The sequence below is a fragment of the Psittacula echo genome, assembly GCF_963264785.1.
Source record: "Psittacula echo genome assembly, chromosome: 2".
In the NCBI taxonomy this organism is placed as follows: domain Eukaryota; kingdom Metazoa; phylum Chordata; class Aves; order Psittaciformes; family Psittacidae; genus Psittacula; species Psittacula echo.
Window position 1 is genome coordinate 57,394,325 of NC_137737.1, and position 15,019 is coordinate 57,409,343.

The window sequence follows — 15,019 nt, forward strand, 5'->3', positions numbered from 1 at the left end:
AAGAGGAGCACAAGGAGCAGAGCAAAGCAATTTATTTTATTGCTTATAATAGCAAAATCACTGCTGATGTGAAGTGTAAGTTTCTCATTGTGCTCTTCCACTTGTGTCTGACCTGAACCACCACACCCTGTCCACAAATTCCTGTGAAATCCAGCCAAATGGTTCCTGTTGGCTTCAGGAGATGGGTGTTGCAATGAAATTGCTGTCACAACGCAAATTCATCAACTTCAACACACCCATCTCCCTGGTCTACATTTTTACCATCAGTTTAGATTAAGAGGTTTGCATCTGCCAAAAAACTTCTATGGAATATTATCCCCATTTCTGCTGATATCTCCATACCTGCTGATATCTCCATACCTGCTGATACCTCCATACCTGCTGATCACCACTACAAACTTGTAAGTTTTACAGCAAAACAAATGACAGAGGGGAAGGAAAAATGAAAACCTAGAGAAAGTTCCTGTAAATAATACAAAGAAGTAAAAAACAATGGAAGAAAGCAGGGGGGAGGAAGGGAGGCATTGTATGTTTGCTGGTTCTCGTTCAAATATCACACCAGCACTTTAAGGTATTGAGACACTTTTAGAGAAGACCAAAAAATGGGTGGGAAGAGGAGACAAAGGTGCTGAAGCTACATGCCTCAACTGTGCTTTCGAAAACCAGTGCCAGTGTTCAATTAAGGATTTAGCAGCAAATTCAGTGAAGGAAGGGTGTGTGAAGTAGTGAGAAGCTATAAATAAGAGGTTTGGGATGCTAACTGCCCAAGGCCAGTAGCAGCCAACAGCATGGGAAATGGACTAACCGTCCACCTAGAGTGTTTTAATGTTCTTGCTTAGATTTTGAAATTGTCCAGCGATACCCAATCCAGGAGCATGTTATCTTTTCTAGACTGAACATAATGCATCTACCTACCTAAGTCCCCACTGACATGAAGCAGGCCTAAGCCATCTCATAAGGCCAAAGTCATCTCTCAGGCCAAAGAGAGAGGGCCTGAATGCAAGTAATTGCTGTGGAGCTGATGGCAAACAGTTAACTTCTGTATTGGTGAGACAGCAGTTTATGGCTGCCATACCTGAAGCCTTGGTTTTTGCACCATATTTTGCACAGGGACTCAACCATAGTTGGGGCTGGCAGTTGCAAGTAAAGAATAAAAGGGATTGGGAAGAAGGTTTGTGGTGCTAGGAGGTGAAGCTCTGCTGAAGGGATGTGGGATAAGAAGGAAATGTCATCTTCAAGTCTGAGTTGGGGAAGAAAGGAACATTCAGTGATGGAGAGTGAAGGAAACCTTGAGTGTCAGAGAAGCTAAAGGTGAAACATCAGCATTTCGAGAAAGGATGGATGGCAGTGGGGGATGAAGCTAGGCACTGCATGTGTGGTGCTGGAGGGATGCCAGGCTAGGAAGTGAAGAAGTTTTGTGCCATGGGTTTGGAATTCTGCTTTAGAGAGATGGGGTTTTCAGTAGAAAGGTGGGAGAAGCAGGGGAAAAGGGCAGTATTTCAGCCATCTGTTGTCCAACATGGATATCCCTACACAGATATTCATCAACTAGTCCCACTACAGAACCAACAGAAAGCAGGAGAGTGGGCTTGATGGTAGCTCTGACTGGGCTCCCTCCCTGACAGCTGGCCACGGGTCAGGCTCACAGAGCATGGATGAAGCGATCCATTCCTCCAGTATCAGATTCTGGGTTATGCACCTCCTGCTCCTTGAACTGCTCATGTCAGGCAACCCTTGAGAAGGTCTAGACCACAGACACCAATCTCTAACATGGTTTTACGCATTTTTTCTTGAATGAATTATCTCCTTGCCTTCTCCTTTGCTGCTGGAAATAAGCCAGGAGTGAAGGCAGAAAGACTGTGGAAGAAATCTGGAGCAGGAACTTTCATTAAGTGACCATCATCCCTGACACAGTGGTGCCACAGTCACAGGCTGGCACCTTAAAGCAATTGTGTGTATTGCCAATAATGAAAGAAAATGTGATAAGTGTGAGGAAAGACATTATCAAAACTCCACTGACCTTCTCTCTGTAGTTTCTGCCTTGCGGTTGACTTGCCTTATCACTGAAGATGTGTTTAGAAGTGCCATTATTCTGTGATTGAAGAGCACGAAATAGGGACAGTTACCCCATTTACCAAGATAATTTTATTTTTATGTCTAAATTCAACTCTGAGTCATCTGATGCACAGGCTAGAGCAGCTAAAGCTAATCACCATCTTAGAAATACTCACACTGCCCCCAGAAATTCCTAGGAGACAAAACAGAAAGGCCAAGTATCTCAAAGATTGACAGTTACATAACCCCTGTGAAGATCAGTGGAAGAGAAATGTTTAAATAGCCTTGAGGGTACAGTCATGGGACTTAAACTTGCTTCTTATGTGAGGAAAAGCAGACATAGGAGCTTCCTATTGAATTCAACAGATGGTGTTGTATTTGAGGAAGCCTGTATGGGAAGTAGGCAAGGCATAAAGTGCAGTCGTGCAGACCATATTTCTGTTGGTGTAAACTGATACATGCCCATTTATTTTAATGGAGTTCTCAAGGTTTCTGTAAGTGCAGGATCTGACCCTGCTATGCTTTGCTGTGTTGCAGGCACATAAAATAGAGGTTGTCTCATGTAACTTCCATATTAGCAGAGACACACTTTTAAATTCCTTGTTATTTTCAATGAGCTGTCAGTTGGCATTAAAGAGGTGAAAGCACAAAGAAAGACTGAGGTTATTTCGTGGGACTTTGGGGTCCATATGGGTGGATGGATTCTCTATTGCTAGGAAAGTGACACTCTAACCAGAGAAAGAATACTTTATCCATGTTTAGTACTGGCCCAGCCCTAGTGCAAGTGGAAGTGGTGGTACAGGAAAGAGAGATGGAGATTGAGCCCAATAGGTTCTTCCTAATGTCTCCATCATTCAACAGTCTTGATGGGAACAGGCAAGACTTAGCTTGCTGAAATAGTCTCTGTATGCATGTGTATGGCTGTACAGCACAGCTCATAAGTCTAGAAATAGCATTTCTGCTTTATGAAAGCAGTAACAAATCAAAAAGCTCAGACTCAAATCCAGGTTATAATGGCTTAATAAATTGCCCAGTGACGGCTGACATGGAGTAGGTATTCCAGTGTGTGCTTTCAGGAAATGATGGGTGCGTGAAAGTGCAATGTATTGTGACCTAGAGGAAAGCGGGTTAAGATAAATTGAATTAATTTGCTATTGCCAGGGCTTAAGAGCACTCTTGCATAATGTTTCTGGGGCACCACTGATGCAGAGCAGCATGTTAACAGAGAAAATGTGTGTTTGAGGCCTCTTATCCCTGTACCTGAGATAGATGGCGACCGTGAAATCAGTTATGTTAATCTATCTGCTGTACTTTTTGTAGGGTTGACTTACAGTTGAAGCCCCTGAAGGCAGCAAGAGCTGAAGGGTCCATCATCAAGACATAAGATTATTATTCCCATGAAGGTCTTTGTTATAATTCCTAATAGATGAGAAATTGCTTTAACTGAGGCTTTTGGCTTGGTAACTTAGGCACTCACGAACTGAAGGATATATGCCTCAATCATAAGCCACTTTGTTATTATCAAAACAGCATTTTAGGAATTTCTTTAATCACCTTTCGTTATTCACAGGTAGTGTTAAGTCCTCAACACCCGAAGTCTCCATGAATCTTCCAGGAAAATTTACACCCACTAATATAGCAATTCATCATTTGAAATTACTAGCCTGTCAGATTCCATGATAGAGAAGGAAAGAAGAAGTCAAAGGCATCTAATTGGTTTAGGAAGAGATTCCTTGTTTGAATAGACCTCAGTTCTCTTTCATGGTAGAACATAAACCTTATGGGGCTTTTTTATTGCTAACCTGTTGAATCTAGGCTACAACTGCAATTAAAATGAGGGAAAAAATAGAAGTGATGGCTTTTTGCCAGGCAGTCTTGTTTGTTTGTTACTAATTTATTTTTTCTGTTGTTACACAAAAGGTTTAGTGTGCTAAGGATAAGTTAACATTCTTTTTCTATTTCCTTTTTTTTTTCTTTTTTCTTTTTTTTCCTTTCTTTTTCTTTTTCCTTTTCTTTTTGTTTCTTTTTTTTTTTCTTTTTTTTCTTTTCTTTTTTTCTTTTTTTGGAGAAGTTTGGAGAAGAGAAGGCTGAGGGGGAACCTTATCACTACAACTACCTGAAAGGGGGTTGTAGCAAGGTGGGGATCAGTCTCTCATCCCATGTAACAAGTAACAGGGTAACAGAAAATTACCTCAACTTGCACCAGGGAATGTTTAGATTGCATAGGATGAAAAATTTCTTCACTGAAAACGTCATCAAGCACTGAAAGTGGCTTCCCAGGAAGTGGTGGAGTCACCATTCCTGGAGATAATTAAAAGATGTGTAGTTGTGGTGCTTAGGGACATGATTTGGTGGCGGACTTGGCGGTGCTAGGTTTATGATTGGACTTAATGATCTTAAAGGTCTTTTCAAACCTAAATGATTCTATGATTCTGTAAAATAAAAGTTAATACTTCTATTAATGGAGAAATACCCCATAAAAAAAAAAAAAAAAAAGTATTTGAAAACTAAGTCTGTCCTGACATCTCTAACACGCACAAAAATTAATGGACAATGCATGGCTATCAACAGTGCTGTACAATATTTAGGTTATGAAATGATTGGGAATTTGTCAGTTGTATGAATTCCAGAGCCATGACAGACAGGAAATTAATCATACTGTGTAATCTTACAAGCAGAACGATTATTTTGTTATTATGTCATCATTACAGATAACATTATGCTTTGCCTAAGGTGGACATCTCAATAGAATAAGACCTGGGATGGCATTCAACCTAATTTAGGCATGAGGGAATCAGCTCAAGATTGAGACTCCTGAATTTAGTTATAGTTATGAGTGTCTAAAATGGCTCTGTATTTATGGAAATACAGTGCCTGGGCTTGAAGACCTAAATTTCAGCATCTCAGTGCTTGCTCCGTGGTACCCCATTTTCCAAGTGCATCCTGCTAGCAAGATCATGATTGGGATCTATACAAAGCTTTTAAATAAGATGAAGGAAGCCTCCTTGACCAGGCTGGGGACAAGAGCAGCTGTTGCTGTGGGCAAATTCAACATGAGTCACTCAGCAGCTAGCCCTTCAGATAGGTCATGTCTTCTGGGCAGCATAAAAGAAAAGTGCTGAATAAATCTGTCACTGAGAAAACAATTTTCATCTGTCTTCTGTCAAAGAGGCCTGCAGAAATCTCTGTGTAAATCTCTTCCTCCTGCATCAGTGGTGGTAACCCCAGCTAAAGGACCTAAGTACCTTAAAGGGGATTTTGAAGCCTCCTGAAGTTTCATGACTGAGGCAAATCTGAGCCCATGCTTTTGCCAAAGGCACTGTCCCAACTTCATATAATGCCAGGAGCTGCAGCTTTGCCCAGGATTGCATATGATGTCTTAAATATATTTTTATGGTGACTTAATATGGCTTGGTGTCCTGCCACTAACCTTCCATGCCACAGGAAGCCACAGAGTTTAAGGGTATGAGGGGAGATCATGGGTTCTGCACAGCACTGGCATCCATGTACAGGATGGGTCATATCTGGAAAGGGACAGGTCAGGTCTCATGATGGGGGTTCCTGTGACTGGGGCAAGGAGACTCAAGCAGACCATTTATATCACAGTGTACTTGCAGGCCAGCTATGACAGGTGGGAGAATATCCAATCACTCAAATGCCCTTTTATACTTCTTTGATATAAATCCTTCTTTGACCCAAGTCCTAAATCTGTAACACACCATATGCCCAATAAGGAAGACAAGGGAGGCTTATGTCAGTGCAGTGATGCTCTGTGATGACTGCAGTGTGTCTGTGAAGTTGATTGACCTTTTATGGTAGAGTTTTGTTGCATTCACAGGAGGCTGATGCATGCACATGTGTTAGCTGTGTGTGTCACAACCTTAGACCAACCTCAAAACCTCAGACTGACTCATGTCCAACTAAGCTGCTTATATTGAGCTAGAAAAATTCAGCAGCTGGTCAAGACTGACAATCCTTAGCAGTTATTAATGAGCAGGGATACCTCAAGCAGAGTTATTATCACTGAGAAGTATGACATATATGTATTTAATGTATTGTCAGATTCAGCTCTGAGTTACTTACTTCCTCCAGCATCTGAACTGCATTTTCTAGGTTGATCAGGTATTCACTATATCAGTTTTAGGAGAAAGAAGTTTTTCTCATGGCTAACATACAAAGTGCTACTAAGCACAGGGAAGGAGGCTGGTAAGGTTATTGCTTGGTCTTGTTATTCCCAACCTTATGCCCCTTTTTCTTGCCTCTTTCTCAGGAAGTCTGGTTGAATCTTGACTGCAGTCTTCCTATGATCTTTCACCTCCTACTTGGGCTGTATTTTGACAGCAGTTATAGCACACGTATGCTATGCTTCATGCTGGCTATATGTATCTTGGTTGCTTTCCCCGTCATTCCATGAACCTCTCAACTTAACCCACTATTGACACCCTAAAATTTTTGCCCAGCTTTTCAACTAAGTACATTTCAACATCCCAACAGCTTTCTAACCAACCACATGCTTTGTCCCCACCCATCCATCTGCTTATTGAAAGCACAGTGGACATTCCTAAGTATCAACAGCTCATTAAATATTTGCCCTAAAATGACCACAAGAAGTCGCTTTCTCTTTCAAAGCAAGTGTGGTATCTTCTGCCTTCTCTATTGCCTTGTGAGGCAATAAATAGTTGTATACTCAGGGCAGCTCTGTTTGAGGGCCTGAGTAATGCACCTCCATTTGAAATGAAGTAATTTATTTGAGAGCCATAGGCCTGGGTCCTATCCAGAAGGTAGGCATTCACACCCATGTTCAGGGAATGTTAAACACACCATGACCAGCAGGACAGTGTTTTTCAGGTACAGGTGTGAAAATAATAGAAATTATTTCAAAGATTTGCCTATATTTGAGGAAACAGCCTTTTAGGACAACAGTACAGTGTAATATGTACATTTTTTCCCTGTCTTGCTATGTCAGCAATGATTCTCCTTACAGGGCAGACTTCTGCCATCTAAGCATGGGATTCCCATAACCCTTAAAATGCTTGTGAATATCCCAAAGGTCTGCAGAGGAAATCCCTGTCCTTCTGTAGCAACAGCTTATGTGGACATCAGCAGGGCAAGATCCCAGAAGAAACACAGGGAAATAAGCTGTTGTAAATGAGACAGTGAAAGGGCGAGAATAGAAAAAGCAGTGCTGTAATGCTGCTTTTCCTGCTGAAAATATCTTTTCTAAACATAGCCTGTATTAGTTTTTCAACACTGACACATCAATGGGTCTGCTTGTTATGAAAAGAAGTCTTCTATGAGATGTAATAGCTCATCTCAGAGTAATGTCTGTCATCTAAAGGGCAAAGCATCTTACATAAATGTGGATTTTATTTCCCAGCATTATAACAGCCATTCTGAAGCTGAATCCAATTGATCGGGAAGGTAGAGACCCATTACCACGTGTTGCATGTAATAAGGTCTCTCAGAAGCCAGGAAGAACTGTTTTCCAAATGTGTCACTGAGTTGTCTGTTAAACAGCATAGAATGGAAGAACAACACTGCAGTCAACTAAACTGCAGCTAAACTGCACTTCTTGTAGAAATATCTGGTCTAGTTTAAACTTATGTATCTTTGGCGATAGTAGCAAGAAGCTCAGGCAGCAAGAAAATACCATGATCTAATTTGTAAGATGGGACAGTGCATCCAAATCTGTTTCAGTGCAGGAGATCCTCATGCTGCAGGGGATCCCTGGCTGGAATAGGTTACTGTTGTGTGCTTAATATGTATAAAAATAACTTATTTCCAAGTAAAACAAAAAATGCCTGAGGTGGTAGCAATTGCTCAAATAGCAAAACATCCTCAGCATGGAGCAAAGAATTGATCTGCATCAATTGTAGATAATGTAGAATCAATGCTACAGGTCCCTCAGAGAAGTTGCCAAAACTCATCTGCTGCCAATGTGCATGATCTACCTCAGGTCTGTAACAAGCCACCACCAGGTTAGGAAAGGAGGCAGGGCCAGATATTAACACAGAAGCAATAGTTGCTAATAATGGGTACTGGGAGAAGAGGTAATGGATTTGGACACCGAGATTCTGTGGCTTCTGCTGCCACAGACTGAGTTCATCATGGCTTCCTCTCTGTGACAGCAATAGCTCTACAAACACAGCATCCCTGTCTAAGAGTCTCCATTAGACAGAAATTGAGTGCACTTCTTGTGAGTAGCCTTTCCTGGTCCCATGAAGACTTGCAGTTGCTTGTGATGTGCTTCAGCCTCATGTCTCTGCCATAGCTTTAGGGCAACCATCCAGAAATAGTTGCCCAATATTCAGTCCTCAAAGCAAATCTATGTTTGAGGACTGTGTGGTTGAGATGTATCAAAACTGCTCCCTTAAATCTCATGTCTCATCTGTGAGCTGCTGAATTTGGGCCAAATACTGCTAAAGTGAAACCATGAAAGAATTCGGCAACCCCAGCAGGGCTGAAACCCACAAATTCCTACTGGCTGCAGACACACCAAGCAGGCATTCAGGTTTTGGGCAAAAGAAGTGGGGTGTAACAATGTCCCATATCCATACACATACAGTAACAGGGAGAAATGAAGATAATACAGATGCCATAGGGAAGATGCTGGTGCATCCCCAGCCCTTGTCGGCTTCCATCTCTGGGAGTTAGCTGCCTTCTCAGCCTCCACCTTCTCCCATCACCACCCTGCAGCAACTCTCTGCTTATGCTGTCTGCCTCACATACAAATTGATGTGGAGGAGCCCATGAGGTTACCCAGCATGATATACTGGTGGGTGCTAAGAGAGAGTTGAATGAATTTGAGTAATCAGTGGGGACAAGTCCCTCTCCAAAACACATTGAGAAAACATTTTCCAAACTTCTCTTTTTAATCAGTGTTTCATGGCAAGTGTTTGCAACAGGAGAGAGGAGTGTGGGGGAAATGCGAGCTTGTCACTGGTGCAAATCAATTATTACTCTAAATTCACATGTTACATGTGCAGAACACCAGGGAAGAGCCACTAACCAGAGCGTGCTAGCAGGCAGGTATTTGTACCCCTGCCCTAGTAAATACAGGGTATTACCCAAGCAGACTCACAGAATGCAGCAACGCTATCGCTGAATCAACATCTAGGGAATGCTTAGACAGTGTGGATGTGTATAACAATGCAACCAATGATCTCCTGTAAGACTACAGCTGGACCTGGATACATCACATGCGGGGCAATGGCCCAGGCTGACATACTTCGTTGAGCAGCTGATTTCTACCTTTGGGTGTTTTGCAGTGAGTTTGGCCTCCCAAGTGTCAGAGAGAAATGTTCCTTTTTTTTTTTTTCTTTTATAAGGTGGCCGTTCCCATTGCCTGTGCTGCAGTGAAATATTCACACAGCAAGCTACTGTGTTTAATTATTCATTTCCTGAAGAAAACAATCCTCCTTCCCTTTCAAATATCTCCCTTTCCAATGCAATCAAATCTGTCCGTGCTCATTAGTGTTTGCCCTACTTCTCCTTCTTATCCTTTTCTTTATGTTAAAAACATGTATTCCAGTCCTTCTTTTCCTAAGTGAGTATCCACAATTCTTTGTAGACTTGGCTTTCTTCAAACTTGTGTCTCAATCTCCTTCAGTTTTTTGCGTTATCTACCATGGATTGATTACAATTGGACTTTGTTTTCAAGGGCTAATTAACACAGATTTTTGTTGTTGCTGCTGTTCTTTTATGCTGGGAAATCAGTTTGTTCACGTTAGAGGCTTCATTTCTTTGGGTTTAAGGAGCCAGGTAATGCCAGCAAGTAGCCCCACTGAGAATGATGGGGGGAGCTATGATGTCCAAGTCACTCAGAGCATCATATCTCAAGACACTGACTTTAGTGCCAAAAATATAAGAAATTCCCACGCATTCTTGTTTATTCTGCAGTACAGATCACTCAGTCATGCTGAACCAAGTGTTTGTTGACTGCACCATAAATCAGTCAATGAGTTGGTCTCAGTTCAAAGTAGTGCCTTTTTCAGAAAGTTCTTCTGTACCAGTGCAATGATTTGCTTCACAGCTCAGCCTCATGGACCCATGCCTGGCAGAGCAGAGAGACCAGTGACTACACTTCAGGGCGGGACCTTCTGGCATCCACTCTGCCACTAAGTCAGCTTCCCACAGATGTGCATCCAAAACCTCAGAGAGCAGCACCATGCTGGTAGGGATCATGGTCCAGCATATCAGTTTGTGACTCTTCAACGGGGTTTCCAAGCTTGAGGGCATCTGCAGGCTCACACAGTCAAACAGCATCCATACATGTGCTGGGTCTCTCAAGGATGCAGGGGTTAATGTATATCAAGCATGTCCACCCCAAGCAAGCTTTAGGACTTTTGGCCTAATTATTTTTTTCCCTTAAGGGCTTCAGGTGCTGCACAAAGCAATCCCAAAGATATGCACACAGCAAGGGTTACTGGTAATTCTTTGTGTTTACTATGGAAACAGTTCACCACTGTTCATTTCTTCTCTTCCAGGTAGGCTGCAAAGCCATGATGGTTTTCTTCCAGTACTGCGTCATGGCCAACTTCTTCTGGCTCCTGGTGGAGGGGCTGTATCTTCACACCCTGTTGGTCATCTCCTTCTTTTCAGAAAGGAAGTACTTTTGGTGGTACATCTTGATTGGCTGGGGTACGCATCTTCTCAAAACTGTGTCAAGGGATGATCCTGACAGGCATTTTTAACAGCAGTTTAATACACAGGCCTTTAACCTTGCTGCCAAGGATTGTTAGTGCAACCAGGAGCAAGATCAAGTGATGGCCAGGGGAATTTAGCCTAATTCCATTAACCTAAATCTTCAAAGGCATTTAAGAACTTAATTTGTGCTATGTTAATTGATAGCTGAGCACCTCAGTGTCTTTAAGGACTGAAACTCCTCCTCATCTTTATAGTCATTTAGCCCTTTAATCCTGACTAGGATCCCACAGTTGGTATCATGCATTGATCTTAAATTATAAGGATGGATCCCAGCAAAGCAGGACTCCTGGAATGAGCCAGACACTGCAGTCCATCAGTCTCACTTTTACTGAATTCAGGCCAGCTAGCTATCCTGAGATCCCATCACCTGTGTGCTAATGTTGGTAACCTGCTTACTGATTTCTCCAGCTTTAATATAAGTCTAGACTCAAACACATAATAAAATAAAATTAAAAAAAAAAAATTAAATTAAATTAAAATAATAAATAAAACAAAATAAAGACATAATTAAACTCTTCACAAAGTAAGTCAGAGCTGGATTGCTAGCTTAGGCAAATTAATCCTACCCAATCAACTTTTTTCTTTCTCCGAAGAAGAAACAGAGACCTCTTTTTCCCTTTAAGCCATTAGCTGAAGATTTTTGCAAGCAAAATGTCTTTCTATTACATGCTCTCAATACCTGAAACTGAGAAGTAATTAGAGCAGGGAAGAATCTTGAAAAGAAAAAGAAAATAAAATTGTGTCATGTACAGGGGTATGCCTGGACTCGGGATTTGTTCAGTTAGCCGTAGAGTAAGTTCCATTGAAAGTGACAGAAGTTATGCTTGGGTTCACACTGCAGAAGAGACACAATTCTCTGTGCTGTAAGCATAAGACGAGATGATGTTAGCAGGCTTTGTTTCAGATGCTGTTAATCAGGTCAGACCTTCTTTAAACCTGTTCTGTGCATAGATACCCATTCTTTCAGTACAGCAGAGCTGGCGGATTTTAAAGAAAAATGTATGAAGATAATGATTTTAAATCAGAGGGAATATCTTGTGCTTGTAATATATTCTGAGGTTGCTTGGATGAGGAAGGACAATTCAAGGGAATGATAGATGCTTGAAGGATCTTCTGGCCTTTCAGTCATCAATCATTTGCAAGAGCATTGGTGATGGATCTGAAATGGATCATGCAGAAATTAATAATTTGGATGCACTCATTACAGTTCTTACTGTTATTACTATTGTACTCAGAAATCACTGATGAGAAACAATATGCAATGCTGTGACTAACACAGAACATGTCCTTCCTGGAGTATTTGCAGTTTAAATCTAATCAAAGACAAGAGACAGAGAATGGCATCACAAAGGTGAAACAAGACAACACTAGTCAGGCAGAAGATGATGGAGTGAGGAGTAGATCATCTGCCAACTACAGACATCTACATGTGAATCTGTCACTCCAGACTCCCTTTATAGTCTGTGAAGATCCAGGCAATATAGTCAAAAGCATATTTCCTGTCCTAAAACAAACATCTAAAGTATCTCAGGTGCTCTGTATGTTAGAAGTACATATTTCTTCCCATTGATGCTAAAGAGAGCCTGTGGTGACTGGCTTAGATACAGGTGTCCAAAGCATAGATGTCTAAACTGGTTCCTATTCCTTGCATTTCACCATCAGAAGGGGTTTTTCTGTAGGCACTGCAGCAGGAAGATGAATAAAGGAAAGAAAGGCAAACATTGCTTGTTTGGTATGTGAGAACTGAGAATGTGAAGCCTTTGCTGACTCCTCAGGGAAGGCATCACCTCAGTCAGTTAGGAGATTTGGAGAGTTGGGAGAGAACAGCCCTGGAAACTCGGATAATGATTTCTGACCATCCCTTCTCTTGTCAGGTGCCCCCTCTGTGTTCATCACTGCTTGGACAATTGTCAGGATTTACTTTTTCGATGTTGGGTAAGCTTGTGGACTCAATTATCTTTCCTTTATAATTCTTCCTTCCTTTATCTCTAAGGAAGGCCAAGGAGTGCCTTGCAGTTTTAGTAACCCAGCCATCCTTCCCTAACCCTAGTGGCAGTCAGACCTGGGAAACACTCCAAGGCACATTGTTTATGTCAACTTGCTCAGCCTCTTTGTTTCCCAATCCCTTGGTCAGGATATTTGCAGGGAGTTTGTGAACAAGCCCTGATGGTAATGTTTGGCCCTGTGATCCTGCGTATAATAAAGATACCAGCTGAGCAGCTGTCTCATGCTCAGAGCAGAGCTTTGCATCCAACAGAACTGACCCTGCATATGCTCAGGCAGCAGATACTTAATAAACACTCCCACTAGCTCTTCCCACAGAAAATGTCTAAAAACTACTTGGTTTTTTTTTCCCAGGCAGATCTTAGGATCTGTTCTTCATCCTCTTTAACCTAGTAGCATTCTTTGGTATTTTACATAAGGAGCAGATATAATACAGCTAAGTAAATGAGGCAGATATCAGAGCTGTCCAAGGATATATGCAAGTATATAGGATCTGATCCTGCAATACTCCTTCATGCTCTTACTCAAGTAGTCAAACTGTAGTAATTGAAAGGCTTTTGTGAGGAAACACTCCAGAGTTACAGAATCTGATGCTTATTATGTACTCACTGTGCATGCCGTTGCTTCTTGCATTTGCAACATCTGGTTAACTCCCGTTTTCTCCCTTGCATTCTCTCTCTCCAGATGTGTTCTGATTTGTCCTTATTTCAGTAAGAAAAGCAGCTCAGACTTCTCATCGCATTTTTGATTTATAGTCATGCTAACACATTTCCTGAGGGCTACTGACTTCTTTTATGGTTTCACTCCATCTGCATAAAACTGACCTTATTTACTCTGTTAATAAATAGCCTCTACAATGAGATAGAGGCCAAAGGATTTCACCATCTGGATACCAATTCTTCTTATCATATATTCCCACTCAGCTCCAGCAATTCTTAATAAAAATACAGGCTTCTTTGCATTTTCTGGAGGCTTTAAAGCTCTACATTTTTGTGCCAAGTAAAACAAAGTGCGAATTTACAGGATATGCTAATACCTAACATAGATTTTTTTTTTTCCATACCAAAATTGCCTACAGAGAGAAATTACAGGAAATTAATCCAGATTAAATAAAATCTAATTATGTAAAATTGGTTAAACAACATTAAGCCTCTATTTAAACATTCTAACTTCAAATTAAAGTGACCTTTATTCATCTTATTTTTAAGATGAAGTGCACTAGAGATAATTAGGGCCACTTTAATTCTAAATGAATGGGCAACATGCACCTGAGAAAATACAAACATCTGTGTGTGAGCAATTCATTCTAGTGTCCTTTCATAGCTACTGGGGATTTAGTCAGTGAAGTCCATGAAGCACAATTCTTCTCATCACAAAATTGATGCCTGAAATAGGTCTCAAAAACTGTGCCCTAAAAGTACCTCTCCTCATCAACTATTACCTGTGCTTTCAACATTTTGAATTAGGTGAGCTGAATGCAGGTGAAATTGTCTGCAGTAGATTCCATTAATCTGTTTCTAACATGAATGCAGACCAATTTTCATCAATGATCTCCTAAAAATGCACCTTCTGCCACCTGACTCTTGTAAGGTCCGCAGATAAATGTGTCCCAAGCAATACTAGTTGTTTCCACATCATTCCTATTCTGTCTTTTCCTTGTTAGCTTTAAAATATACTTCCAAGTGACCTAGGTGAGTGGTGTCGTTTGCAGACTATTCTCGCTTCAGGATGAAATAAATCATACTCTGGACTCTATGGACTTTTCTGACTAGATCCATAACTCATGAAGCTATCCAGATTTAGTTGGACTAACCCTGCCACAGGCTGCCTATCATCTTTTTCAGAAGGGCATGACTGGTTTTGTTTCTGATGGTGCCAATTGCTCTGTGCTTAACAAAACCCCCGTCCATGATAGCAGATAGCATCGGAGGCCTCATGAATCTGTGATTTTGATGGCATTTCCTTGTATCAGACCTCAGTGTAGGAGAAATTAAGTGAATCACCATCCTCCCCCACGTTCATACTGACATAACATCCTCCAGCCCATTCCATTACCAAGGGGAAAAGTGCCCACAGCATTATGCCTGGGGCACCTCCTAACTCCCAGTACTCAGAGCCACTGCAAAGCAGGTCTTTAGCCCTTCCCAGTTCATGCACACCAGATTTACTCCTCTTCACATAACCTATCATAGCTATCTTCAGTATTTAGGGAACCAAGTACCAGAGAAGGTTACATAGCTGCTTGTTTGCTTTG

At 41.4% G+C, this 15,019-nt stretch overlaps 1 protein-coding gene across 1 annotated transcript in view; it reads left to right on the forward strand.

Moving 5' to 3' along the window:
• Positions 1–15,019, forward strand: part of LOC308217293 (vasoactive intestinal polypeptide receptor) — a gene marked incomplete at its 3' end in the record, with an annotated part of 108,995 nt that overhangs the window by 83,088 nt on the left and 10,888 nt on the right. Inside the window, exons 7-8 of the mRNA XM_080610283.1 lie at positions 10,542–10,695; positions 12,636–12,696. Coding sequence (XP_080466409.1) covers positions 10,542–10,695; positions 12,636–12,696 — 215 coding nt within the window. The remainder of the gene's footprint in view (positions 1–10,541; positions 10,696–12,635; positions 12,697–15,019) is intronic.